We start from the raw sequence: 27,111 nt of genomic DNA, 5'->3' as shown, positions 1-27,111 counted from the left end.
GCACATCTGCTATTAAATAGCAAGACACACCAGCAAACCAAAGCCATAACTAGCTTCACGTAGAATACGATTTCACCCGTTTGGGTTTTTTTTAATGGCCAGAGATACTTTTTTTTTTTAACTCAACATGTTAGAAACAAATACTTCTGATCTATCCAGAGACTAAGACCGTAGTTGCTAAGGCAACACTGCCTTTCAGACCCGCTTGCTCTTTGCTCAATATGCCAACATTTCAAAATATTTTACCAGTGCATATGAAGCAGGACAGAAGTCTAAATGGCATTCCAAAATTAAAAACAAAATCTAACAAATATTTTTTCCTTAACAAGCTGATCCTGTTTTATTAACTGAATCCCAAGACAGACAAGCTGGAAGCTCCACTAGCATTTCCTTTTCGATTCACAGTCTTAAAGCACATTCTGTGTACAAGCCCTCACCCTGCTGGCCAGACCACAGACTGTCTGTCCTGGAAACCGCTGCGTTCCCAAAAAATAACCATCTCTACAGAAAGTAACAGGTGCCTAGGAAACACTAGGAGTGATTTTGTATTTAGTTTATACATAGAAAGTGTAATTGATTTTCTAAGAGGAAAAATAAAAGACCACTGTGTATTTAAATATAACTAGTAGAGCTATCATTCCATTGTAGAAGAAGCTGAAGCACTCCTCTCCCCAGCTGCCTACAAATTCCGTATTTCAAAACACAGATATATAGACAGGGCACTTTCCTAACGGGACCAGAAAGGAAGGAAGGTGAAAGGTATGTGTTCTATCAAAACATATGAAAAACAACGCAAGAAGTCAAACACTTCAAGGGGAGGAAAAAAAAAAATCACTCGATTTAGACTTTTTTAGGCAGCAATGTTTAACCAAATAAAAAAAAAAAGAAAAATAGCAAACTTGCACCTGGGAATAACAAATGCAACTTTAGCCCCCTGCTGAAGCTGTGCTCACTGTGTGAAATCAGCCGCAGATTCATCTCTCCTGAACACAAAATGCAAACTCAATCGCATCACTCCTTAGCGCAACTTGTGCTTTGGTTCCTGTGGCAAACAGGGGCTCTCACACCCGTCAAGCTCAAACCCGCACCTGACAGTGGGGAAGGGCAAGTGCCAGAGAATGAAGGGGCACAGCAGCCACAGGGAGAGTGGTCACAGCTTGAGGAGGCAACAACACACAAAATGAGGTGACACACTCACACAAGAGGGGAAGAACATTTTTCAGGTGTCCTTGTTCAGGATGACATGCCCAAGAAATGAGGAACTGCCCCTACAGTTTACAGTAACCAGCACCAACTTGCACCATAAATCACAAAGCTGAAGAGAGTAACCCAGGGAGGGCTGGGCAGAGCCAGGAGAGGACGAAGCCTCTGCTCTCAGATTTAGAATGGGACCCCTTCTCTTCTTGTACGAGGTGAGCAGATCTTGTTTGGATAGGAAGAAGTTTCAGATTAAATGTGATGCTTTAGTAGCACCATTAACTCTAGACAGCAGATATGAGATTGAAAAATTTAATTGCACCATGGCAGAAAAATCTGATTAAGTAAAGGCATATTATTGTTTATGTATTTAGAGACTCTTAATTTGGGCTCTGCAAGAGGTGCAAGGATTATGGTTTGAAGTTTTAACTCTAATTTCAAGATGATGTATGAGCTTTGTAAAACAGTGATTGAGGAGATATTGGATCAGTATCTACACCCTGAAGGCTTGGTGTGGGACTGGGAACAGTAAAACCACTGCCTGTTCAATTTTACTACTGTTACAACATCTTAAAGCTGTTTGTAACAAAACTTAAACACTTGAGAAGCAACTTCTGCAAATGGGGTAAAACTGTCTTTCTTCTCTAGCACTGAAGACTAATACCAAATTCAACAGAAAACATTAACACACACACACACCAGAGATACCAAATAAAATCCTCATCAGAATACCTTTATCTCATATACCAAACAATGTAAAAACCACAATGTATAATGGATTTCTTCAATGCATAAACACAGGCACAAACGCACACAGAGTTGACTTAAAATTATACAAGCTGATTACATTTTTAATCTCTTATCCACAACCTAAGAACTAGAGTGGATATTCACAAAGAAATTTTCCTTGATCCCACAATCCAAGAAAGATTAGAAATAAAACGCAAAGGCTACTCGCTTACTTCCATCACCAGAGCACCACAAAACACTTAAAATACATTCATGCAGAAAGCAAGCCTGTATGAGCTCACCCTGCCCTTGCTCCAAGCCACCAGGACTCCTCCCCAAACTGGGAAATAGCCGCAGGTGACTGGTTGCAGCTGGGTGCTGCTACACCCTGCCTCTAATTAGCTGCAGCAGGTGCTAACGAGCCAGCACAGCTCCCCATCTGGGGTGCCTCAAACCTCACCAGTCCAGCATCTTACCCAAACCAGCTCATGTCTGACTGCAGAAAAGCGGTTTAAACAGCTGTACCCTCAACATGTGATATTAACAGTGTCTGATAATCACGGCACTGGGCGGAAATCAGATATTATCCAGGCGTAAAAATAAAATCCACATCCCTCACTACCTACTCTCTTCAAACAGGAAGACAATGTAACATATGACATGCAGCACAATGCTAGTAAAATAAAAACATATTACAAGTTTTGCAATTATAGGAAGTAAACTCCAGTTACAAGAGTTACATAGTAGCAACAGAAAGAGGAAATATGACATCACTCTGAGAAACAGACTAATGCTAAGGGAACAGGTCTGTGTGCTCTCCTCTTTAGTTCCTACCAAAGTTATTTCCAGAAAATTCAACAGCTGTAGTAAAAAACTTAACTCTTGTTTTAGCAGTACATTATCACAGTGAGAATTAAGTAAGAAAACAAGTCTTTGTGCATGACAGCATCCAGAAGATAGTGACAGTTTTTCAATTCCAAATAAATCCTCACTCTCCTCTGTTTTCTCTAAAATCAGAGCATTTTATCTACATTTAATGAATACGTAGTATTTTAAATAATACATATCCCAGTGATAATAACAGCACCTAAATCGATGACACCATAATTATAACAGTATATGTATTCAGTGCAGAGCTTTAACAATTATTTAGTGATTCCCTTGCTTACATGCCGCTTATTGCCGCCGTGACACAGATCAACATTAGTTCCTTCCACTCCTCTAAAAAATAAAAAAAAAACCAAGCAAAAAATAACAACTCTAAAAAAAACATCAGAAAGGCTTCCAGCTCTTCTGGCAGCCCACATGGACAACGCGACACATCAAATCAGCACGGCTGGTTTCTGTTGAGACCCTTTCTCAGTGGTTTGCTAATCAAGCTGTCTGGTGAGTATATTGTATCAGTGTAATCAGCAAAAGAAGAAATACACCCACACACCCTCTGCAGAGACTAATAATGAGAACACAGAGCAGCTGTAACATAGCTGATTCTGACCAAACAAACTGCTCAACTCTGCAAGATGTTTTTAAACAAGAGATTAGGTAAATTCTTCACTTCAGGAAAACTCTTACCTCCATTGTCTCTACGACACCATTCACATCGCTTATAGGCATCCATCCCTCTTGTAAGTTTTGAGTACAAACTGGCAGATGGTGGTTTCGTTGTTGGTTTTTTTTGTTGTTTTTTTTTTTTTTTTTTTTTTTACAGTGAGTTCCTGTAACTTTCACAAAACTATCAAGAACAGACACTTGTTGCCTTCTCTAAGGGCACAGCATAAATTCAACCCTCCCTAAAAATACAGAAATCATCCAGGGATTCATTCACATACGCAGGGCTGTAAAACTTAAACTTTGTTTCCAGTGCTCACAGCACTCCCTGCTCCTCCCTTAAAAAAAGAAATTAAAAAAAATATCATTAAACCATGCCTGAAACTGTTTTTCCAGAACTTTAAACCCAAACATCTTTATTTAAACCCAAAACACTTATTCGCAGCATCAAAAAAAGCCCCAAATGAAAACAACCTCACACACTATTACATCTAAAGGTCCATATTGGCAACGGATTTTAAAAACCTATAAAAATACGTACGCTGTGCTCACCCCTACATGTAAGTTACAGATACTGAGACAGAAAAAACTGAGTTGTCACTACATATATACATATAATAGACAAATATCATATGATTTTTACCTTGATATAATAAATTAACTCCTTCCTCCACACCAGAAACCTTTCAGTAGGCGTATACACTTCTTGTAAAAAAGTAGCTACAAACCATACACAAAGTTTGACACGTTTTTTACCACTTTATTGAAAAACAAGAGTTACATACTTGTTACACTTAATTTCAGCTGAAGTTACAGCAAGTTTTAACATTAGGTCAATTTTCAGCTCTTCTTTTCCGCCTTTCCCCCCCCCTCCTCCCACCATTTCCAGCACTGAATCTGACCACAAATTACAGAGGGGCAGAGGGACCAGGACTGAAGTAGTACAACACATTCTGATCTGAAGTAGGGCAGAGGGCAGAAGGGGGGACAAGGCACAAAGGAACAGTGCAAAATTAATGTTTAAGATAGTCTGCTGGTTTAAGCCAGGCTCTATCAAACCCAGTTTATATTATCTTATATTATAAAAAACCCCAAGTAGGGTTTTTTAATTGAGATTGCTTTGAATCCCTATCCACATCCATACTTTTTCAGAAACTTCTTATTCATAAAATATAGATTTCATGAAAATGCTGCACAGAACCCATGAAAGCATCCACACATTTGCAGTCTCACACCTTGCCCAGCTGAGCCTCTCCTACCCAATTCTTATTTGAGGCAGCAGAATGGGATTCCATAAAAGGACAAAACCTCTCAGGTTTTTCCACAAGTCTCCTTGGAAAAGGTGAAAGGCCTCAGCGCTTGAAGAAACCTACTTAAACTGCCTTTGACAAGATTTTTAATAACTGTCCAGCTCAACATTAGTACCTTGACTTGCCCTAAACAAACTAGCCATTTAAAGCAGGACGTTTTTCTTCCCTGAACTGGAGGAAGACTTACAGAGCTGCCAACGCAGAGGTTTTGCTGGGAGGCAAAGCTGTCCCCGCACACACACCCCGTGCGGGTCTCAACCCCGAGGGCCGCAACCAGCCACCCTTAGGGCAGCACTACCTGTCCCTCTGGCCTGCACCTCCCCGGGCCCACAGCCGGCCCGGCAGGCCTAGGGCCCGCAGTAGCGGCGCCATAGGCCTACCTCAACCGAGCAGCCCCAGGCTGCTAGCCCTCAGCCACGGTTCGGCGGCGAGGAGAGCACCCGGGCCGCCCTCAGGAGCCTCCTCCCGCCATAGCAGCCGCTCCCTCCTCAGGCGGCGCCTACTACCGCGCGCCTGGGGGGAAATTGACTGCCTCGCGCGCCTCTAGCAGCCCCACTCGGCATATACCAACCCATCACGGGGGGGGCGGACAATAAGGCCGACCCTCCTCGGCGGCGCGTACCACCTGCCGCAGGGCGGGGGGGGAGAGCGGACGACACTTCCCGGTTTGCTTGAACGGGCAGCTAAGAACGCGCCGGCAGTCTCCCCCCCTCCTTCAGACGTCCTTGGCGCCGCCCAGCTCCCAGCGCCCCGCCCCCGACCCACGTGAGCCCTTTCCCAGCGTGCCCTGCGCTCGGCCCCCGCCGCAGCCGTTTCCCCCCGCGCCAGCTCCGCGGCCCGCCGGGCCCGCGCCCCGTCCACCGCCGGCAGCGGGCCGCTCTCGCCGGGAAGCGCCTCCGCTCGCCGCGACCCCCGGCCCAGCCCAGCGAGCCGCCTTTTCTGCGCGGGGGCCTCCCTCCATCCGCCCGGTCCTCGCCGGGCGCCGACGCGAAGGGAGGCGGAGAAGAACTCCCGGCGGCTGGGCCCGGCGGTCAGGATGTCAGGTGGGGACTCGGCAGCGGCGGCGGCGACCGCCTCCCCGCAGCCGCTCCCGTTCTCCTTGCCGAAGCCCCCTCCCCTCATGCAGCTGACGCCGGGGGACGCTGTCCGCCCTGTCGCCTCCGCCGCCGACCAATCGCCGAAGGGCACCCGGCTGGCGGGCCGCCCGGATTGGCCGGCCGGGAAGCCAGTCAGCCTGCTGGCCCCGCTGCTCCCGCCCCGCGCGGAACCCGAGCCGCTCATGCCCTTTGGCCCCTCGTCGCGGCAGCCACTCAGAGGGCGGCTTCTTGGCAGGTGCAGCGGGGGCAGCCTCCTGAGCCCCTCGATGCGGCCCGGCGGCGTCGACCGCGGCTCCCTCATGGTGAGTGGGGGCGGACGGGGAGGGGGGCGCGGCCCGCCGTGGCGGGGCCGGTTCTGTCGTGAGAACCGGGGAGAGCAGTGAGGGGGGCCGGGCTCTGGGCGGGTTCCGCCTCCGGAGGCGGCGCGGCGCCGTGGAGCCCTGCGGGTGGGTGTGAGGCTGAGAGGAGCGGGGCTTGGCCACTGCCGGTTCCGTTGTGCCAGCCCCGGCGGGGAGGCCACCAAGGGCTCCTCCTGGTCGGCAGGGCCCTCAGAGAGTAAGAGGAAACATTGTTCTACCTTGAGTTGTTTGGGGAGCTCAGGGGCTCAGGTAACAGGCAAAGCTGTCACCGCCTCTCTTGTGAGAGTCGAGGATGTGGCGGGGCATCAAGTGTTATATTCAGAAGTTTCAAACCTTTCAGGTTGCTTGTGATTTCTTTGTGTGAACCTCCCGCTCCCAGCTTCAGAGAGTCTTCTGGTACAAAATGTAGTAGAAAACTTGTTTTAAAACACGACAAAAAGAAGCCTTAAGAATAATTTTCTTATTAATAAACTAGTGCACTTTTCTAACATATTTCTGTATGTGTATATTTCAAGTTATATGTTCTATGTATTTATTTATGTTATGTGTTTGAAAGGTGTGGAGAAACCTTATAGCCCCTTGCAGTCCCTAAAAGGGCTCCAGGAAAGCTGGGGAGGGACTCTGGAGCGGGGAGGGGAGCCATGGGACGAGGGGGAAGGGTTTTACACTGACAGAGGGGAGATTGAGATGAGATGTGAGGCAGAAATTGTTTGCTGTGAGGGCGGTGAGCCCCTGGCCCAGGTTGCCCAGAGAAGCTGTGGCTGCCCCATCCCTGGAGGGGTTCAAGGCCAGGTTGGACGGGGCTTGGAGCAACCTGGGCTGGTGGGAGGTGTCCCTGCCCAGGGCAGGGGGTGCCACTGGGGGGGCTTTAGGGTCCCTTCCCACCCAAACCATTCTGTGATTCTTCGATGTGAAATTCTTCCCAGAGTTTATCCTAAAGTAGTCTTAGAGCTGTTGCTTCTGATTAGAATAGAAAGCTGTCCATATATTTCAGTATTTAGAAAAAAAAATAAAAATAAATGTGTATCCATTTTTGTACTAGCAGTGTGACTATACCAAGTACTAGAACAGCATCAGGACTCCGGTTTTTAGGAAAGTATGGAGACAGGGATGGTAGTCAGTGTAGAAGCTGTTTCAGACTTGGAATCAGGCGTAGAAGCTATTTTGTTTATCTAGTTGACTTCTGTGCCACAGAGTTACTTTCATTAATCGTAATTGTCTGGAAGAGCATGCAGAAATAGTTGCATTCATAAATTTAGTATGTTTTTCCATGACAAAGCATAAGATGAAAGATTATGGAGTGGTTTTTTTCATTTGAATGTTGGTTTTGAAATTTTAAATGGATTTGTTAATTGTGATTAACTCTGGCTCTAGAGGACCTAGAAGAGTGAATGATCTTGCTTGCTGTTTTGCAGTATCAATCTAAAATTGCTCAAATCATTTTCAGTTCAGTGTTGAGCATCTCTTTGTTATTAACGCTTTTGTGGGGTTTGGTGGTGTTGGTTTCTTGCTGATTTTCCTTGTTGCTGCCTTTCAGATGGGACACCCAGGCATGCCACATTATCCTCCCATGGGAATGCACCCTATGGGTCAGAGACCACCAAACATGCCACCAGTTCCACATGGTATGATGCCTCAGATGATGCCCCCCATGGGAGGACCGCCAATGGGGCAGGTAAGGCAATTTTACAAGATTTTTTTTTTCTTTCTTCCTTCCCATAATGATGTCAGGTAATCCCTGAGGTAGGTAAGTCTCGTACCGTAGTTTGCACACGGTAAGGTTAATAATTCAGGATGGTTTATGCCACAGTTCCCATCCATTCAGAAACTCTTCTCCTTTGTAACAGGTAATTGATGCACCTCATGTGGAACTTTAATTGTAAATAGCAATAGGTATGAATCCATAATTTGTTTTTTGTTAAAGCATTTAAATGTGATTGAAAAATAAACTTGGCCATTCATATTGACAGGTGTGAACAGGCAGAGTAGCCAGAATCATATCTGTGCTTGTTTCAAATGTAAAGCTTTTATTTTCAATAATCAAATACCATTTACTGTGTAGTTTCTGATTAAATTCTGAACTTCTAAAAGAAGTGATTCTCCTTCTGGATATAATAGATGTTCTAGATAGATACTACTTGTGATAATGGTTTGAGGAAGTAGAAATTGAGTGTCGTCAACTAGACCAGAGGGATAGGGTAGATCAGAGCAGACAGAGGATGGCAAGGAAGATTAACCCTTTGAGAAGAGCCCACAAGTTCTTGCTGGGAATTCAGTGTCTTCCTTTGCAGTACCTTGGATAGAGTGTGGTTTTATTTCTTTTTTTTTTTTTTTAACTGGTGTATAAAGGCTCGGTAGGAATCATCAGCGTGGTTTTGCAGCCTAGTAGAGCTTCTGGTGTAAAAATAATGCAATTTTAAAAGATGAGGAGGATTTGACCGTTAGCAAGGTAGCTAATAGCATGAGCTTTTGTATGCGTTCTTTAGAAACTTAAATAGCAATTCTTTTTTATTCCTTTACTTAGCAGTTCTTTTGTAGCTTCTGTTCTACTGTTCTCACTCTCATGAACTGAATATTTCAGTTTTTAATATTTTAGTGAGCAATACAGAGAAGTTGGGACTCTTTGGTAGATGTAGAGTAAAAAGCTAAGTATAAGTGGCGTGGCAGAGAGGAGATTAGAGGCTCAGTTACCCTACAGTCTTAAGGATGCGACAAGACGGTAATATTCCCACACCGAACTATTATGCTGGAAGTTGGCTTGTTTGCTTGAACAATAAGCTCCTTCTTCCAGCAAATACCAGAGGTTTCTTTGTGAGGCTTTGCAGGATGGGGTGTCCTGTAGCTTGTTTTCTCCTTTCTGAGGTGAACCCCTGTAGGACAGGTACTTTGCATAGATAATAGCAACGGCCTCCTGTCAGCATCAGTCAGAAGAGGGTCTTTTGGAAAAGAATTCGTTCTTCCCAATATTTTTTTTTTTTTACTTTGCTGACTTCAGGTTAGTGTTATGCAGAAACCAAGCAGTGCGCAGGGTTTCTTCAGGACCCGAGCCAGGGCTTTTAAGAAGTTCCACACGCTCACAGCCCCCTTAGTTGCAAGTAGCGATGGGGCAAGAGTGCTTTCTTCTCCTGCTTCTACAGGATGGCGAGGAATAGGAGGGGCCGCCTTCCAGTCTTTCCTTCCTCCCTCACCCTCCCAAGAAAACCTTGTGGATTTGAGGGTGGAGCTGTAGCCCTACCACATATCCCTCTCTCCGCACGAGATACAAGATGAGGAGAGTGGTAACCAGATGCTCCCTGAAGATACAGGGGGATGGGGTCACTTGGCCAGCCTGCCAAGGACAATAAAGGTAAAGGGGCATAACTGAAAAGTTGAAGGGGGTTGACTTCAAGACCTGTTTGGGATGAGTGGCCAAAAGTTCATGTTCGTAACGACCTAAATTATATATATTGTTCATTTTGCCACTTTTTATTGGCTTTTTAGTTCTGAAAAGCCAGGATCAGCAAAAATAATGGGAAACATGCAAGATATTAAACACTTTTTCAGTAGCATTTTTGACATCCTTTTAGTGCCTCACTTCAGTGATGCATAACTTCTGTATAACTATTCCGTTGAGACTATAAGCATAAATATTTGAGCAAAAGCTAGCTTATCTGAGTAGCAGTTTTGGGGGATTTTTTGGTCTCATTGGACCACTCAACAAACTCAGATACAAGTCTAGACTCAAACTTTTCATTTCTGTAGCGTGGTATGTCCCCATTACCAAGTTCACACTGTTACATGGTTTAACATTGTATGTCTATGTTAAGGTGGGTTTTTTTCCCCAGATCTTTAAAAAAAGAGTTTAGAATTTTTTTAGAGCCTTGGTGTTTAAATTTAATTGCTCTCTTCATCTCAAAGTTGTTTGCAGAAATTCATTATTCCAGTGTCCCTGTAAAGTGTTTCTTCCTATTTGTGAGGTAAGAGGAAAGGGAGACAGGTTGTAAGTTGTCAAAAAACACGAGCAGAACTACCCTCAGACTCTTGAGTTTACCTTTCCTTTGTTTGGTTTGTTCCGTGTGGTCTTATAATTTTGCAGAAATCTTTCCCAACCTTTATTTTTCCGGCTTTAACGTGGGATTTCAGTGATACAAATCACACATCTTACATTTGCTGCTGTTCTTTTGTAGTTTAAATGATCTTCTTTATTAATATTTTGTATCAGCCTTTGGAATACCCTAGATATGTTATTCATAAAGTCGATTTTACAGGAATGTAATGAAAGGAATCAACATTCTACAAACCTATTGTATTTTTTGTTGCCAAGTGCTTAAAAGGTTTTTTTTTAAATAAAAACTAGTATCAAGTAATTGCTTTTAAATAAAAATAAAAGAATCCTCATATTTTATGTTTAAAATATCATAAAATGTATCTGCAATACTTTTTAATTATAGATGCCTGGAATGATGCAGTCAGTAATGCCTGGAATGATGATGTCTCACATGTCTCAAGCTGCTATGCAGCCTACAGTTCCGGTGAGTTTAACTTAACTGTTCTGGTTTTTAAAAGGTCTTTGTATCAGTTGTCATTACTTCGGTCTGGGTATGCTTTTGTTTTCTTGGATTATGAAAAAGGTATTGCTAATTGCAATTCAGTTTTATCTAGCTCTTGAATTATTGTAAAAAGTAAGATTTCTGTGAGAAGCAGAGCTAGGGATACTTGGTGTCCTGTGGATTTTCATCCGTCTTTAAACTCTTCTCTGTATCTATGTCTGATTTTTCCTTCTTTTTTCTGTCTGGTTTCTGCATCCCATAATCCTTTCCGCACCCCAGCCTCCTCCTTTGTCCCTCACCTGCTTGTAGGTGAGGAACCAGTGTGAACTCTGGCTCTCTGCAGGGAGGGCTAATTGTCTGACCACTATATATCTGATTTTTCATAAAGGTTTCTGAAATTCAGCGTGTTTGAGATCTTGAGTAAAGTGTGCTGAAATCAGTAAACGTATGAAGTTATTTGGCTGGAAATGGAGAGGGAAGAGTTATCAGGTATCACAGATGAAGTCTCTGAATTGGAAAAGGCTACATTTATTTCCTATTAACATAATCTTTTTGGAGATCTGTAGAAGAACCACTTAAAAACATTTCTATCCAACTTAAATTTAGAAATATATTCTTTTTTATTTTCTTACCATGCAGATACTACATTCCCAAGACAGGCCTCATCCTTGTAGAACTCAGTATTTTTCTATAGCGCTAAGCACAAACCCTTTGCTACTGCTTTTGTTGATGGTTTTAAAAAAATACGTTGGTTAGTACTTCACTTTTTTTTTTTCATTAAGGGTTTGCTGAAAGAGATCTTTAATTCATCTACTAAATAAGCTATGTGTAACTAGATGTATTGTGCTAAGTAGTCCATCCGCCCTCTGGAGTAATGAGAGAAAAATCACAAAGATACAAAGTTTCTGCAAGATAAGTAGAGAAGGGACTGTTAGGAAAAGGATGTAATGTCACCTTGACAAGTATTAGATGACTGAGAATTTATACCAGAGAAGGGATGTTAATTATTTTAACAGTGGAGAGAAAAACTGAAATTTAGGGCTTGGGCTTTATCAGACAGTAGAGAAGCTGCCTGTTAGTTACAAGTTTGTTTCTCACTGCTGGTCTCTGTTTAATGAGATGTGAGTGTATGTTACAGCCACAGTGTAATTTAAGTAAAAGTAACTCCCTAGGCAATTCTTGGGAACCGTGCTTCGTTAGTTCTTGTGCTCATGCAGCTACTTCCTAATGCACTAAATATTTTAGAAGCTACCAAGTAGGAGGGATTTTCCTCTATTTTTCCGTATAGAAGTTGTCATGAATTTCTGACAAGTGATGCTCTCGGAAAATTTTGAAAGAATTTCACACCTTCAGAGAAAAATCTTTAAAAATTCTGTGCCCCAAAGAGACTTAAAAGGGGAAGGAGGGATCAGCACTAAAATCAGTCTAACTTTGAATTTTACTGTGTATTTTTTACGTATTTTGGCAAGAAGGCAGATCTCTTGGTTTTCTAATATGGGATTAGGAATAAATTTTGATTGAATTAAGTCTGTGAATGTATGGTATTTAGGAGGCAAAGTAGTGTAGCAGACAGTTCTGGCTTTTAATTTTGCCCTTAACCCTCTTGGCAGCAATAGCAGGAGCTCACACCTTTGCATGAGAAGGCATTTGTCTGTCCTGGCAGCATTCTTGTACCTCTCTGCTGCAGCGTGTGTACCACAGCCTGGGAAGTGTTTCAGAAATAAAGGAATGATTTTACCACTTAGTAATTTAAAATAATTTGTAGATGAGTGAAAAACGGTGACCTTTGCAGCCCTGATGATTTGCTTGGTAAACTTCATTGAATTAGTGAGTTGTTATAGTTTTGGCTGTCTGATGGAAAATACCTTCTCCCAGTGTAAAATGTCATCTAAAGCTCACCGAGGCCAACTGGATGATTTGTACTGGTGTCAGGGCTCTTTGGTCTTGGCTGTGTTTCATCCTGGTGTGGTGGTCTTTCAGACCATTCCTATGCAGGTTCACTGTCTGTTTTGTGGTCTACAGAAGCGTTTACTTCCAGAAAGCTGATTAGAACCAGTGTAATTCTTAAAAATGATTATTTCAGTCAGATTAGTGCTCTTACAATACACAGCAAACTGGAGTGGAATTTGGAAAAGTAAACATAGGTGCAAGAAAAGAAACATGTCAGAAGGGTTACTTACTGGAGACACAAATTTAATGATGGCCTTGCTTAACTGATGGTAGTTATAGACATATGCACACACAGAGTAGCTGAAATGGTTAATATACAGAATGCACTTTAAAGGCCTAAAGTTTGTTGACAGTTCACTTTGTTTAGTCCTATTGGATAATACCAACTGTAATTGATCCCATATGACTTCTTTTCTCTTTTTAGAAATTTTTCCTTTTTTAGTTGAGTTTTTTATTAATAAAGTTTGTAGAAGAGAGCTGAAGGATAAACCTTAGCAAAAGATAAACGTGCAAGCTGTATTTTTGCCTACAGAAAAAGAAATTGGGAAGACTCTTGTTTGAATGCTGTTAATCTTTTTCCTTCGTTTGAAAGAATTTCAAAAAGGGTATCTGTAAGAGCTTTAGTTGTTTGCAAGCAGTTTTATGAATGCAACAAATTCAACACTAATACATTCAAAGGCTTATGACACATAATTACAACAGAAGCCTACTAAGCTATTCCAGCAGAAATTCAGAATATCTCTTCCCTCCCCCCCTCTTTTTTTCCTCCCAGCCTACTCATTTGGGAGGTAAAGATGGGTATTGGAACAATGGCTGGTGTGCTTTATTATATATATTTCCTTTCTGAAAAGTAGCTTGATATTCCTGCTTCTTTAAGGAGCAGTAATGATTCAGTGGGTGCTGGGAAGATAGGAATCCATATTTAAGGCAGTAGAGAATTTTGTTGATGAAAACACTTGTTTGAATATGTACTGTATTTATTGATGATTTAATTACAATTGCACTCATTACTTAAATATCTATTGATTGTTTCTACAGCCAGGGGTGAACAGTATGGATGCGCAAGTAGGTAAGTATAAACAATTTGTTACTGTTTCAAAATATTTCACGAAAATTAGGTGAAGTATTCTTAAAAAAAGATAAAAAATTATACTTTTCTGTACAACGTGGTTTAGCATTTAAGTAACTGACATCTTCGTTGATTCCCAGAAAATTTTTCTTTCAGACATTGATTAATTAGTCTTTATATAGAAAAGCAAAGCAACCAAACCCTTTTTAATTTATTTTTTTAAATTATTATTATTTTTCAGGCGTAACGCCTCCTGGAACTCAGGTATGTGAAAACCAAAATTCTAGAAGATTGTAATGGCTGTGTGGTGTTGTGTGTGTGTGACTTTCCAGGTTTAAAAGAAAGCCTTGTATCTTATTTTTCTTCTCATGTGGAGCTTCTTTGCTTATTTGACTGTTGGTCTGTAATTAATGTTAATAGTTAAAGTGTCTTTTCTGTTATATTTCCTCTCATTTCTGAGCATTGAAGTCTGTTTCTAGTTCTTCTAGTGTGCAGGACAGCAATATGAGATGTTTCTTGTGATGTTTTTAGATCTTTTTGCCCTACTTGAGCAACAAGCGAATTGTAGCCTAGATACCTGTGTTAGTTTCAAGCCGACTGTTTTCAGATTTAAACCTTGGCAAGTGGTGGGCTAGATAGATACTCAAGGGAGAGCTGGGGTTTTATTTGCACTGAAGAAGATGGAAGGTTGTTCCTCTTTCTGTGTTGTTCCTTTTTTTATTATTATTTTTTCCTTCCATTTCAGTGACCAGTTTATAAGCAGTTTTTTGTTTTACTTATATTTGTGTAACTTCTTGCCTGTTACATATTAATGAATATTTTGCTGTGGCAGTTCTAACGTGTATAGCAGAATTCAGTAGGCAAACCAGGACAAACGATTAAGTCTTCCTTGCTGTTCCTTAATGCACCTGTGCTTAGCAGGAAAAAGCCAGGTCAAGGTTCTGTTATTGTTCGGTCCTGTGTGATTTATTGGAACCTTTATTAGCATTGTCAACTTACTGAGAGTTTTGTTACCAAAGACTTCAACAATAAAAAGAGAATAGCCTATGTAGTTACCCATAATAATTTTGAAAACATCACTGTGGTTTTTGAAGAATATAAAGGACTAACATCAAAAGAATGGTCATTGCCACTTCATCAATTTCGCTGATCATTGATAATTTAGCTTAACTTCTCCCCCCCAAAGTCATGACGTTATTTGTTAGTGTCTCCTTCCATGCTTGTGAGAACACAGCATAATTCAGTAGCTTAAGTAGGAATAAATATTGCGTAGGTTGCATGGAAGGTGACTTAATGTAGGTTGAACTTGTAAACAGGAAGGTGGCATGTAGGCCAGACTTATTTCATTAGGTGATTTTCAGTAGTCTTCCACCTTTCCATCAGATGGGAAATCACTGATGGAACAGAACTGGTGCTGTATATCTCAATATTGAAACTTCTGAATCATGAATTAATGTAGCTTTGTCCTGAGGTAGGCAGGTCATCTAAAAGTAATCTCAAATTTTAAGTTTGTCTTTTATGGCACCTTGAATGACCGTGAATAACTTTCAGTCACTATCAGATTTCTATTTAAAATTTTGTAAATACTAAATTACTTCTCTAGAGGATATCCCAGACCTTTACCTTTAGTTTTTAAGATGAGGAAAATAGTTTGGCTAGATAACAAAAGGGTGGAATCTGTAAAAATGGACGTGTGGCCTCTAAGATACCCCATTGTAAGTTTTTTGGTTCAAAATTTGGGGATGTTGTACCGAGCTTAATTATTAAATATCGGTGAATATCAACTGTCCCTTTATTTCTGTGAGATTTGCGTTCTGCGTAATTGAACAAGGCAACTGGACCTCTAAGGAAGTTGTTTCTCCTCAGCCCTAGGCAGTAACTGAAACAGTAGATGGCTGAAGCTGTGTTCCACCAGTCCTCATTTCAGCAACCTGATGTAAACTGTCAGCGCAAAGCAGTAGGAAGGCACTCCTGAGTTCACACTAAACCCTTGAAGTCAGAATCTTCTTGAAGCAAATTTTCCTTAGTTTTGAAAACATGGTGTGCCTCTGGGACTTTCACTTGGAGTTGTTAGGGTCTGGTCACACTCACTTTTGCTTTCTTTTCTGATGGTAATTGCTGCCTTGGATTGCAGAATGAGGGGGGGGGTGAGAGAGTCTTAGTAGCTCTTCTCACAAGGAAGTAGTTTCTTGAAAACAATACTGACTTAAATGTGTTTAGATTTTGGTTTGCTGTCTTTCCTTTGCTGCTAAATTACTTGGTATGTTTAATATACGCATTCAAACGAAAAACAAATATTAACCAGAATGTCTTTTCAGAGCTCTGTTTTGTTTCGCCCTCAGACAACGCATCCCGTAGTTTGTGCAGCCCAGCAAACTGCCACCACCAACAGTTCTGTTAACGAAGAGCACTCCAAACAGGTTTTTCTGCTTTCCACTTGTATTTAACAGTTTAGTGGCTTTTGATAGCATCTCGGTCAGCAGTTATTGTTCATCATTAATGATATCTTTTATTTTTCTTAGAAATCTACATGGACAGAACACAAATCACCCGATGGAAGAACATATTACTATAATACTGAAACAAAGCAGTCTACATGGGAGAAGCCAGATGATCTCAAAACACCAGCTGAGGTAAACTAAATTCAGACAAAAAATACCATATTGTGTGAATTTGTGTGAACGCAAGAATTTCCTAGCATAACTGTCATGCAGGAGGATAGCTAGGTCAACAGATATTTTTTTTCAATGGCAGCAAACTCTTAAAATAAGAAATGTTGCAAAAATGTTTATATTGCACTCCTTGTGTTGGTAGAAATTGAGGCTGCAAAATGGACAAAACTCTCAACAGTTTTCCTCAGTTTTTAAGTACGTTTTCCTTATTAAAAAGGTGGCATTCTTTAATATTTAGATAAGTAATGTGTTTGTTTACCGCTAGAGATTTTCCTTGGAAAATCAAGGAAAGGAAAAATCCTTCCTGATTTTCCTTGGAAAGTATATGCCTGTATTCATTGATCCTTAAGTTATTTCTTGGCGTAGCGTTTGTTGCTCACTTCTAGCTATCCTTTTAATTGTAAAACACCATTGTAAGTTTGGTTTTTATGTTTTTGTTTTCTGTCCATTAGCAATTGTTGTCTAAGTGCCCCTGGAAAGAGTATAAATCTGACTCTGGAAAGCCCTACTATTACAATTCCCAAACAAAGGAATCACGCTGGGCAAAACCCAAAGAGCTTGAGGATCTTGAAGGTAACGTTAACAAACATGAGTAGGGAGGGTGGCAGTGATTGCAAGCTGTGCATATGCTGACTTTTGGCAAAAATTTGGTATCAAAGCATAGCACTCAAACTCCTGTTAGGAATGAAATCTACTGAAATAAGCTTTATGCAGTAGAGTTTCTGTGGAGCAGTCTTGTCTCCTGAGTCCTCACCACCTCATCACCGTCCCTTTTTCCATTACACTGATAGTTCTTCCCTATTTATGTGGCAGCAGCCTCAGCTCCCCCTCGTGTCCCTGAACAGGAACTGAATTAGGCTGTGCCGGGCTGTGGCTTGTTCAGGGCTGTGTGGGTGCTCCCTGTTATCAGTAGGTAATGCTTCAGGTCTGCCTTCATTTTAGGGATGTTAGAGGATGTGGCTCGCTCTTAGCCATCAGTCCTTCGAAAACCTGTAAGAACTTAGTAGGATTTGTGAAGGGCTTCAGGTTGATGGGGGAGGACAAGAGGCAGAGGGGTCGCTGTAATAACCCTCGTCCACTTGGGAGACGAGGGTAAAAGGGTGCTGGACTTCTCTAATACAGTATAGCTTATAATTGAGTAAGAATTACTTTCGCGTGTGTGTGTCTTGGAAGGATTTTGAAAACAGTGATGTATTTTATACTCAAAGCAGTAGTACTGGCTGTCTGCTAAAAGCCAAAATTGTGTGTAAGGCTTTGCTTAGGTATCAGTTTGCTTTTAATTTTTGACAAAAAAATGCTTTGAGAAACTGTGATGTGGCAAAAATATTAGTGACTTTTTATTGCCCTTCTGTATTATAAAGGCCATGTCCCTTTTTGTACAAATGTCATACAATGCTGTGCTCCTCTTTCACTTTTAGCATGGTTTTGTTTGGTATTATAAGGGAAATAAGATCTTGATGAAAAATCTTCAAAATCAGGTGTGGTAAGAAATGAATATTTGAAAAGTACTACAAAGAGTAAGCATCAGCGACTTAGAATAAAAAAGAAAGAAGGATCTGTTTCAGTAAGCCTGACTTTATCTGTTCTTTATGCTAGTCTTTTAAAGTTGAAATAATTGTTTTAAACCAAGAAGTCATTCTTTCTGTGCCCTTATCTTTCTTTAATGTGACTTCTAAATTGTGTTTTAGTCTGAACTGATTTCGGTCTTCAAAGGGTATAAATATTAAAAATATTGATAGTAACAAAAATATTTAAAGCTGTGCTTTTATTAAATCGTGTTAACAGTAACTTTTTACCATGCGTATATAAACTATTTTTAAGCTATATTTTGATTGTTTTTTTCCCCTTTCTCCTCTAGCAATGATTAAAGCTGAAGAAAACAGGTATGTCTTTAATGGCATGCTAACATTTTTTATGTTAAGTTGCTTGTATCTTAAAAAGGGAATCTAGTCCTTGAAACTTTAAACATTCTCCTTGCAGCTTTTCATTCCAAATAGTGGCTTAATATCTAAAAACTCAAATAATATACTCTGTGTTTCTTTTTAACTGAAACGATTGATCTACATAGATATACAGTTTCAGTAAAGTGTTTCCTTTCCCTGAGCTAAGATTGTTTTGTATTACTTTGAGAAATCTTTGTAACTAGACTTAAACCTCTCATTTTGTACTTTATTAACTTATTTAAAGTACACGTTTTCCTAAATAGTTAAGTTGTCCCAAACTTTTGTGTGACTGTTCCTGTTTTTTGATACCTCTAGCACAAAGCCCGAAGACTCAACTCCAACAACATCTGCTCCAGCCGCAGCAGCAGAAGCAGCAAGTGCAGCCACCACAGCCACAACTGCTGGAGAGACTGCCGGCGCTGTCACTACCACCACTGCGGCTTCAGCAGCAGCAGCGCCCGAAGCAGAATCTGCTGCAGCTGCTTCTGGGGAAAATGAGAGTACTGGCACGGCTGCAGCTGAGGAACAGGGACAAGCGACTTCTGCATCTGCTGCGCAGGAACAGAGTGGAGAAACTGCAGCTAACGCAGCAGACGACTCTTCCAAGCAGGAGGCTTCGGCAGAGTAAGTGAAATGATAAAGTGTGTGGCTTTGCTGCAGTTTTGTATTTCTTCTAGGATCTGGTTTATCTTCAGTTGTAGGTGGCCAGGCTTCTTTGACAGTTAGTCGTTTCTTCAGTGAAATGTGAACGTGAGTCAATGACAGCAGAGAAGAATGAGTAAGAAAGAGAGGAAGGAGTGGTAAATCTGTTTTTAGAAAAATTAACATCCTCCCCTTGCCAACCCTCCCCCAAAACTCTTAAACGCCACACAGAACACTTGTGCCTCAAACATCTCATAAAATTTGGTAGCTGTAAGAGTTTCCCAGAGTAACATTATATGCTTACCCTGTACGCTTCCCCTTCTGTAGTGTCCTGGTTTGAGATACAACAAAGCCAGTTTTCCTTTTCGGTAATTTTACTTTTCCTTTAAGCCTCTTCTAACTGACTGCACTCTCAGAAATTAACAGTATGTTTTTCAGACAGTATTTGCTACTAGCAGAGATAAGGCCTGGTGTTTATAGTGAATACCAAGGAAAGGTATGCAGAGGGGCTCTTGCTTATACTTATTGCTATAATAACCAAGGTCAGCTCACTTTTATTTGCCACGTTGGAGGATCGGAAGTGGAAGAGTGTAGAGGGCAGGGAGGAGTGGACAGGGCAGGTGACCCAAAACTGGCCGACAGGGTATTTCATCCCATCAGCATCATGCTCAGTATAAAAGCTGAGGGAGCAAAGGGTCAGGCTCTTTCTTCAATGGCTGGTGTCTGAGGAAGGCTCTGTTCGTCTGCCTTTGATCCCAATCCATGTGTCCCCGAATCCAGTTCCCATCTGCCACTGAGTCCAGTCCCAGTGCTGGACTGATGTGATCATCATCCTGGGAGCTTGATATTGATTTTGTAGATATTTTGTTATTTTCTTATGGATATTATCTTTTCTTTTTATAGTTTAATATTTCATTAAAGCTTTTTTAGGTTTTTTTTCAACCCATAAGTCTCCCTTACTGCCTCTCCCTTCCCCTTCTGGGAAAGGGGAGGGGCTAGTAGAGAGCATCTGTCACTTGTTTAGTTGGTGGCCCAGCCTAAACCGCGACACATAGATCTGTGCGATTGGCTATCATTAGAAGAAAATACAATACTAAATAGATCTTTATCTCTTCCACCAGAAATGAGATCCTTTGTTTTTTAATAATGGAGAATTGGGAGAATTGATTATGTGGAGAATTGTAGCTTATGCTTTTTATCATTCAAACAAAAAAAACCCCACCGTGTGGGGGATTATAGCCACCAGGAGATAGCTAAGGGCAAGAGGCATACTTTTAGGCACTCCCTTTTATATTTTTATATAATAAATATATTTAAGTATTCCTGCTAGATTTCAGAATTATATTTTTATGAATCATTTCTAGATAACTTGAGCAGCTAGCCACTTGCATAAGTGATAACACTTTTCTGAAATAGTTTGCTTTTTTTGATCAGTTGTGTATGGAGCCTGTACAAAGTCTTGTATAAATTGTGTTTATCATAGAATGTTGTAGCGTTATTATTTTTCTTTAACTTGTTATTTAAAAAACTCATTCTATCTGACTATGGTGGCTGTAACTTAGCAAAAAAAAATGGTTAAATAATAAAATTACTGATTTTTGTATATAGTGCTGCGTCAAAGAAAGAGGATGATGATGCCCAACCAGTTAAAAAAACCTATACGTGGAATACAAAGGAAGAAGCAAAGCAAGCATTTAAAGAACTGTTAAAAGAAAAGGTATTTTGGTCAACTATTCCTAATGCTTTCTTGAACTACAAAAACTGCATTTGACAGAAATAGCTAGACTGTTTTTTTGTGAAGAATTTCTCACTAATGTGGAAGAGAACTTTTGTACTAGACAAGAAATGAGGGAAAAGAATGCTACAGTGAAAACAAATAGTCTAAACTTTTTTTCAGCTCTTTGGGTGAGTGGGGAGGTGTTGAGTTTTCATCAGGGCTGTCAGTTGAGGTTTTTTTCTTATTTTCTTCCTTTTACATGATCCTCACACTGTAAAGCAAACTTGTAATCTGGTCTTTGTCCAAAATTGGAACTGGAATGGTGAGCGATTTGGTGGACAGCTTCAGTAGATGCTTCAGAGACAGACAGTGTAGAGGTCCATATGGAACAAGGACAAACAGTTAGATTTAGTTTGCAGTGTTTCCACAAGCTGGACTAATTTAAAGGCACTTCTTTTCTTTCCCTGTGAAGCAGTAATTCTAAAACGGTATTTAAGTGTTGTGGAAATTATGGTGGTTGCCAATATTTTTGTCTGACAGTCAAGTACATTTCTAATAAAAGTGTTGCCTGATCCTCTGAGCCCTCAATCTTTTATCTTTGTTTTAAAGATGGAGATGAAGTGGGAGTAAAATGAGATTAGCTTTGTTTTTCCCTCGGAGTGTATGAGGTCTCTTTGTGTTTTGTCTAGTGAGTCAATATAGTTGTGTAGTAGACGAACTTCCAGAAGAATTTATTGGCAATAACCCCCAAAGTGCCTTGTTTCATTTTCTATGTTGACTGTTAATAAAATAAAAATAACATTTGTGACAAAGAATGTTGTCCTAGCCTTGACAGTGTAGTGCCTTTTTTTTTTTTTTTTTTTTTACTAAGGGCTATTTTTTAAGGAATTGGTCATTCATGGATATTGGTTCTAAATCTAATTACTTAATGATTTAATGTCTTTACAGCGAGTACCGTCCAATGCTTCTTGGGAACAAGCTATGAAAATGATCATTAATGATCCTAGATACAGGTACTGCTTGATTCTTTCCTCCTTAAATTTCTACACAAATACTATTTTAGGTAGTTTGACTTTACTGACATAAATTCTGATTGTTTTAATAGATATTTGTGCATTTGTGAAAATGTACCATTGTTAGAGACCTTTGTTCCTTTCCTATGTAAAGAAATTCAAGTCCTAGGGTTAATTTTTCATTGGGAAAAGATGTGGCAGTTGTTGGTTGTATTTCATGCTGTTTGCATTATTTCTGTGGGAATAAAAGCACCCGTTTACAATGACAGAGCTGAAAACTTTCTAGGTTACTTTTTGAAATTAATGCCTGCTATAAACATTGGCAGAAAAGTGGTTGTTATCTACGATAAAAATAGTATTGTAGTGTGAAATGTGTAAATGCAACCTGAAAGCATGATAGTAGCAGTTTTATTAACTGCTTTTATTAGTAAGTGCTTGATTTTATGGCTTTTTAAAAATGATCTTCCGTTAATCCTGAGGAAGAGACAGGGTGATGACTGGCCATTTAGGTTATATTTAATTTTGTCTCAAAAATCTGGATTATTCAAATCTGTTATCTTTTGGTTCTTTGGTTTTGTTTTTCTAATTCAATTCCCTTTTTATAATTGACATTGCTTTCTTCTTCTTTGATATGAAGTGCTTTGGCGAAATTAAGTGAAAAAAAGCAAGCTTTTAATGCTTACAAAGTTCAAACAGAAAAAGAAGAGAAAGAAGAAGCAAGATCAAAATACAAAGAAGCTAAAGAATCATTCCAGCGTTTTCTTGAAAACCATGAAAAGATGACATCCACAACAAGATACAAGTAAGACCAATATTAAATGCAGTTCCAGACATTACTAGCTTGCCAAGTTAGTAATCAGATCTTGCTGGTTTGCCTTTGGTGAATGCCAGCTTCTGTATGTGCTCAGACTGGAACTGAAATTTTTACAGGAACACAAATAGTCTCATTTTCATAGACTGTATTTAAGACCCAGGCAAAAAAACCCAACTCAAGTGAGTGAAGTGCTGATGATAATGGGTTGAGCTTCTAGAAACAAAAGCTAGCACCGAGAGGAGTTTTGTATTACATCTGACATTAAAAACAGAGTATTTATGATAGATTGTTCATGGAAGGTCATGCCCAAAGGGAGATCATATCTAATAAGCTTGTTGAGAAATCAGATCTACGAAATTTTCATAATGTTTGCTAGAACAGTGACCTGAGCATGTGCCAGCCCTCAGATAAAAATACTGATGTAATGCACTGCAGGTGAACTTGCACTTCTGGGGAGAGGAGTGCACTGTGGCATCAGCTTTAATTTTTAACTGTTTCCTTTATTTGTAAGAGTTAGGAAAGTGTTACAGGAGAAGTTTCCCAAGACAAAAGCGTTACTATTTGCAATAACATTAGTGAAGCCTGTTGTAAGCCGACAGGACAATTTAAATCAGCGTTCACCAATAAATGATCGTATGCTTTTGCTTTGTTTTGTACAGAAAAGCTGAACAAATGTTTGGGGAGATGGAAGTCTGGAATGCCATATCTGAGCGTGATCGTCTCGAAATTTATGAAGATGTCTTGTTTTTTCTGTCTAAGAAAGAGAAGGTAACTTTCTTTCAAACTTATCTTTTCACTTGTTATCTGTAAATTAGTTTATACCTCTTAATAAAGAAATCTTGCAAGCAGTGCAGTTCTGAGTATTGTTCAGGGACAGGCAAAATGCTATACAGCAGGGGAGGAAACTGTAGCAAAGGCATGGAGAACAAAGTGGGTACGTCACTGCATTAGCGTGAACCATGTACTGCTTCCAGGTTACAGGTGAGTTTACCCTCTCTCCAAAGGGGGGGAGAGAGACAAGAACAGAAGGGAGGGAAGGTTTATCAGCTATGAGACAATAGAGTGAGTAGTTTTGGAGCTCAAGATTTTCTGAAAAACTACCTGTTTGAAACTGGGCAAGCGCGCTAGGAGTAGATTGCTCTTGTTATCAGTTCCCTAGTTCCTTGCAGTCTTCCTTGCTGGTGGAGAAGGTGAACCCCTCATTTGACTCTGTATGGCACATACAGTAGCAGTTTCTTTCATAGAATCATAGGGTTGGAAAGGACCTCTGGAGATCACCCAGTCCGACCCCTGCCAGAACAGGGTCACCCAGAGCAGGTGGCACAGGAACGCGTCCAGGCGGGTTTGAATGTCTCCAGAGACGGAGACTCCACCACCTCTCTGGGCAGCCTGTGCCAGGGCCCTGCCACCCTCAGGGTAAAGAAGTTCCTCCTCATGTTGAAATGGAACCTTCTATGCGCAAGTTTGTGCCCATTCCTCTTGTCCTGTCCCCGGGCACCACTGAAAAGAGCCTGGCCCCATCCTCCTGATACCCACAAGTATTTGTAAGTGTTGATAAGGTCCCCCCTCAGCCGTCTTTCTTTGAAAGGTCTTTGTTCTTATTGAGATGTACTGCTGCTAATTTTGCAATGTGTTTAACTTTTAGTATGATTTTAATAAATTCTATGATGGCTTTTATTCTGAACTGCTCTGAATCAGGCTGTGGAATGCTCATGGGCTTGTTAGAAAGCTGTGTTTCCTTTAACCTCAGCAGTACCATACCCACTGTGAGGATCCGGCCTGAACTGTAGCCGGTCAGTTCATCTTCGCTGCAGTTTAGTGGTGATACTAGCACTCACCATCACGGAGTAGATGGAAAACAGGCAATTAGAAACAAATTGTGGAGCAAGGCTGTTCGTGAAATTGATTTAAGTGAGACTAGTGTTAAGGTCCACACTTGCTTGAAAAGCGAAACAAACGGAAAGAGGCCAGCCGTCAAACAGCACTGCTTAAGAAATTGCCCATGATCAGCACAACTGGTTTAGATCCACTTTTCAACAGCACAGTGGCCAGTAGTACCTTGTTGCAGCACTGACTGTTTACTTGAACATACTGGCAGTTTCTTTGCAGTATCCCTAAAAGACGAGCACCATTTCATGAGCTTTTCCCATCCATGGGGAGCAGTCAGAGATAATAGTACTGAAATGGTTTGTCTGTGGATGCAAGCAATAATAGTATGTAAAAATTATATGCGGGTCAAAATTGTATTATGTTGTTGTACATGCAGCCAAAAACTAATTTTGTGTTTTCTTGGAGAACAAACTTGAGGGGTCATATATTTTTGTTTATACAACCTCAAATTTAACAAAAAAATAATATGCATTTTCTCCTCAGGAACAAGCCAAACAGTTACGGAAGAGGAATTGGGAAGCTTTGAAGAACATACTAGATAACATGGCTAATGTCACTTACTGTACTACGTGGTCGGAGGCTCAGCAGTATCTGATGGACAATCCTACATTTGCAGAAGATGAGGAACTTCAGAGTATGTAAAAAGTCTGTGCGTTTCTTTTGGAAGAGGGAATGGATTTGTGTAGCGAGGACTCCTGACTGGGTACGGCTTGCTCTTGCCCAGCCCAGAGCCGCTATGACAGCTGCTGAGCAGCCCGTATAAAGGAACCTTCTTGTTTGGTTCCCAGGAAACAGATGTCAGCTTCAAAAATCATCACTGATTAATCTTGATGAGAAAGCAAAGGATACCTTTTTCTGGGGGATTGAATTGCCTTAGTAGTTGTTAGCCTTTGAAATTTGAAGAATTATTTGAGAGTGTAATCTGTTGCAAATACTTGCACTGCCTTTTGCTAGACTGAGGTCTTACGGAGTATATTTTCCTAGAAAAGTAATTATTTTTAGTCTTCTAGAGTAAGAAGGCAGTTTTTTCGTTATGAGCATGTTTTTCTTATAAATGAGTTGATCCTGTATTTTAAGAGCAGTATATGAATATACGCAGCTACAGCATTTGACAAAGGTGCTCTGCGTTCTTACCCCTGTCCCGTGTTTTTAAGATACCCGCAGTAGTGCGGGGAGATGCACAAGTGCTCGTCCGCAGCACTTTTCTCATAAAGGCTTCTGTGCTCTGTATTGGCAATGATCATTTATCCAGGTTGGGAGAGGTTGGTTTTTGCTGCTGCTCAGATCTTCATACGTTTCAGTGCTCAATGAAATTACCGCTCACGGTAACAATTGGCAACCGTTACCTCGTAGTACGAAACTTTCTGCAGTTACTGGGAAGAAATGCCTAATTTTTACTCTTATCATTTTGTTGTTATCTGTTGCTAGACATGGATAAGGAGGATGCACTGATCTGTTTCGAGGAACATATTAGGGCACTGGAAAAAGAGGAGGAAGAAGAAAAACAGAAAAGTTTGCTGAGAGAAAGAAGGCGGCAGCGTAAAAATAGAGAATCTTTTCAGGTTGGTGGACTTTCTTTTTCTGTCCTAGATGTGTCATGGTTAGATATTCTATATGATTTTTTTATTTCTTAGGGTAGGGTAATGGGTGCATATAATGTGTCAGTTATCAGTGTTGTAGCATTTTGTCTGCTGTACATCTGTTTGACAGAAAGCTGCAAGAGTAGGGGAAAGTAAGAGGAAATAGAATTCAATGGAAATGAAGTGCAATTGGAACACTGTAAATGGTGGATGGAGGCAGGAAGAAACGATGATGTAAAAAATGATTTTTCAATTGCATTTTAACAAAAATGGAATTCCAGTTATCAAAAGTATCCATTCCAGCTGTTAGCCAAGTAAAAGTATGATAAGCGACTACAAATTTCCATTTCACTTCTATTTTGCAGCTCTTCTTAGATGAACTGCACGAGCATGGACAGTTGCATTCAATGTCCTCCTGGATGGAGTTGTACCCAACCATAAGCTCTGACATCAGATTCACTAACATGCTTGGTCAGCCTGGTAAGAACGCGTCTCTTCTAACCCTGTAGAAAGTAAGGTAGAGGTCTTGGATTTGGGGCAGAATAGAGCAGGGTTACTTGTATGTTTTCTAAATATTTTTAAAAAATGCAGCTCTTTTATTAGAGCTAGCTTTTGACTTATCTAGTTTTTTCATCAGGATCAACAGCACTTGATCTTTTCAAGTTCTATGTTGAAGACTTGAAAGCACGTTACCACGATGAAAAGAAGATAATAAAAGATATCCTAAAGGTGAGAGTGGGGGGAAATGGCCCATTGCGTGGTTTCTTCTTTAAATGCCAAATATATCATTCAAGTGAACTCTTTGCTACTGGGAGATGGGTTTTCACGCTGCGTTAATGTCATGTGCGTTAGCACTGAAGGGAGAGTTCCTGACTTACCTGATGCCAAAGAAGCAATTTTCTTACAGGATAAAGGATTTGTGGTTGAAGTGAATACTTCTTTTGAAGATTTTGTTACGGTCATCAGTTCAACTAAAAGAGCTACTACTTTAGATGCGGGAAATATCAAGCTGGCTTTCAACAGTGTAAGTAGTAATGTATGGGAATGTTCGA

General features: G+C 40.6%; 1 protein-coding gene across 5 annotated transcripts in view; it reads left to right on the top strand.

Moving 5' to 3' along the window:
* The first annotated feature begins 5,542 nt into the window (after positions 1 to 5,542).
* Positions 5,543 to 27,111, top strand: part of PRPF40A (pre-mRNA processing factor 40 homolog A) — a 28,022-nt gene continuing 6,453 nt past the window's right edge. Inside the window, exons 1-20 of one of the 5 annotated variants that reach the window (XM_074595594.1) lie at positions 5,770 to 5,827; positions 6,117 to 6,183; positions 7,778 to 7,915; positions 10,671 to 10,751; positions 13,758 to 13,788; positions 14,030 to 14,052; positions 16,107 to 16,208; positions 16,311 to 16,421; positions 16,913 to 17,033; positions 18,319 to 18,343; positions 18,719 to 19,027; positions 20,654 to 20,762; positions 21,711 to 21,775; positions 22,413 to 22,577; positions 23,249 to 23,357; positions 24,963 to 25,113; positions 25,908 to 26,041; positions 26,425 to 26,539; positions 26,685 to 26,788; positions 26,967 to 27,083. In XM_074595594.1, coding sequence (XP_074451695.1) covers positions 6,148 to 6,183; positions 7,778 to 7,915; positions 10,671 to 10,751; positions 13,758 to 13,788; positions 14,030 to 14,052; positions 16,107 to 16,208; positions 16,311 to 16,421; positions 16,913 to 17,033; positions 18,319 to 18,343; positions 18,719 to 19,027; positions 20,654 to 20,762; positions 21,711 to 21,775; positions 22,413 to 22,577; positions 23,249 to 23,357; positions 24,963 to 25,113; positions 25,908 to 26,041; positions 26,425 to 26,539; positions 26,685 to 26,788; positions 26,967 to 27,083 — 2,046 coding nt within the window. In that variant the 5' untranslated portion in view covers positions 5,770 to 5,827; positions 6,117 to 6,147. Of the gene's footprint in view, positions 6,184 to 7,777; positions 7,916 to 10,670; positions 10,752 to 13,757; positions 13,789 to 14,029; positions 14,053 to 16,106; positions 16,209 to 16,310; positions 16,422 to 16,912; positions 17,034 to 18,318; positions 18,344 to 18,718; positions 19,028 to 20,653; positions 20,763 to 21,710; positions 21,776 to 22,412; positions 22,578 to 23,248; positions 23,358 to 24,962; positions 25,114 to 25,907; positions 26,042 to 26,424; positions 26,540 to 26,684; positions 26,789 to 26,966; positions 27,084 to 27,111 lie in introns of all 5 variants that reach the window. The other 4 variants (XM_074595593.1, XM_074595591.1, XM_074595590.1 and 1 more) reach the window with 4 other exon arrangements.

This window comes from Larus michahellis, chromosome 7 (assembly GCF_964199755.1).
Source record: "Larus michahellis chromosome 7, bLarMic1.1, whole genome shotgun sequence".
In the NCBI taxonomy this organism is placed as follows: Eukaryota; Metazoa; Chordata; class Aves; order Charadriiformes; family Laridae; genus Larus; species Larus michahellis.
The sequence above is the reverse complement of the archived record's forward strand: the minus strand, read 5'-3'. Positions and strand labels throughout refer to the sequence as shown.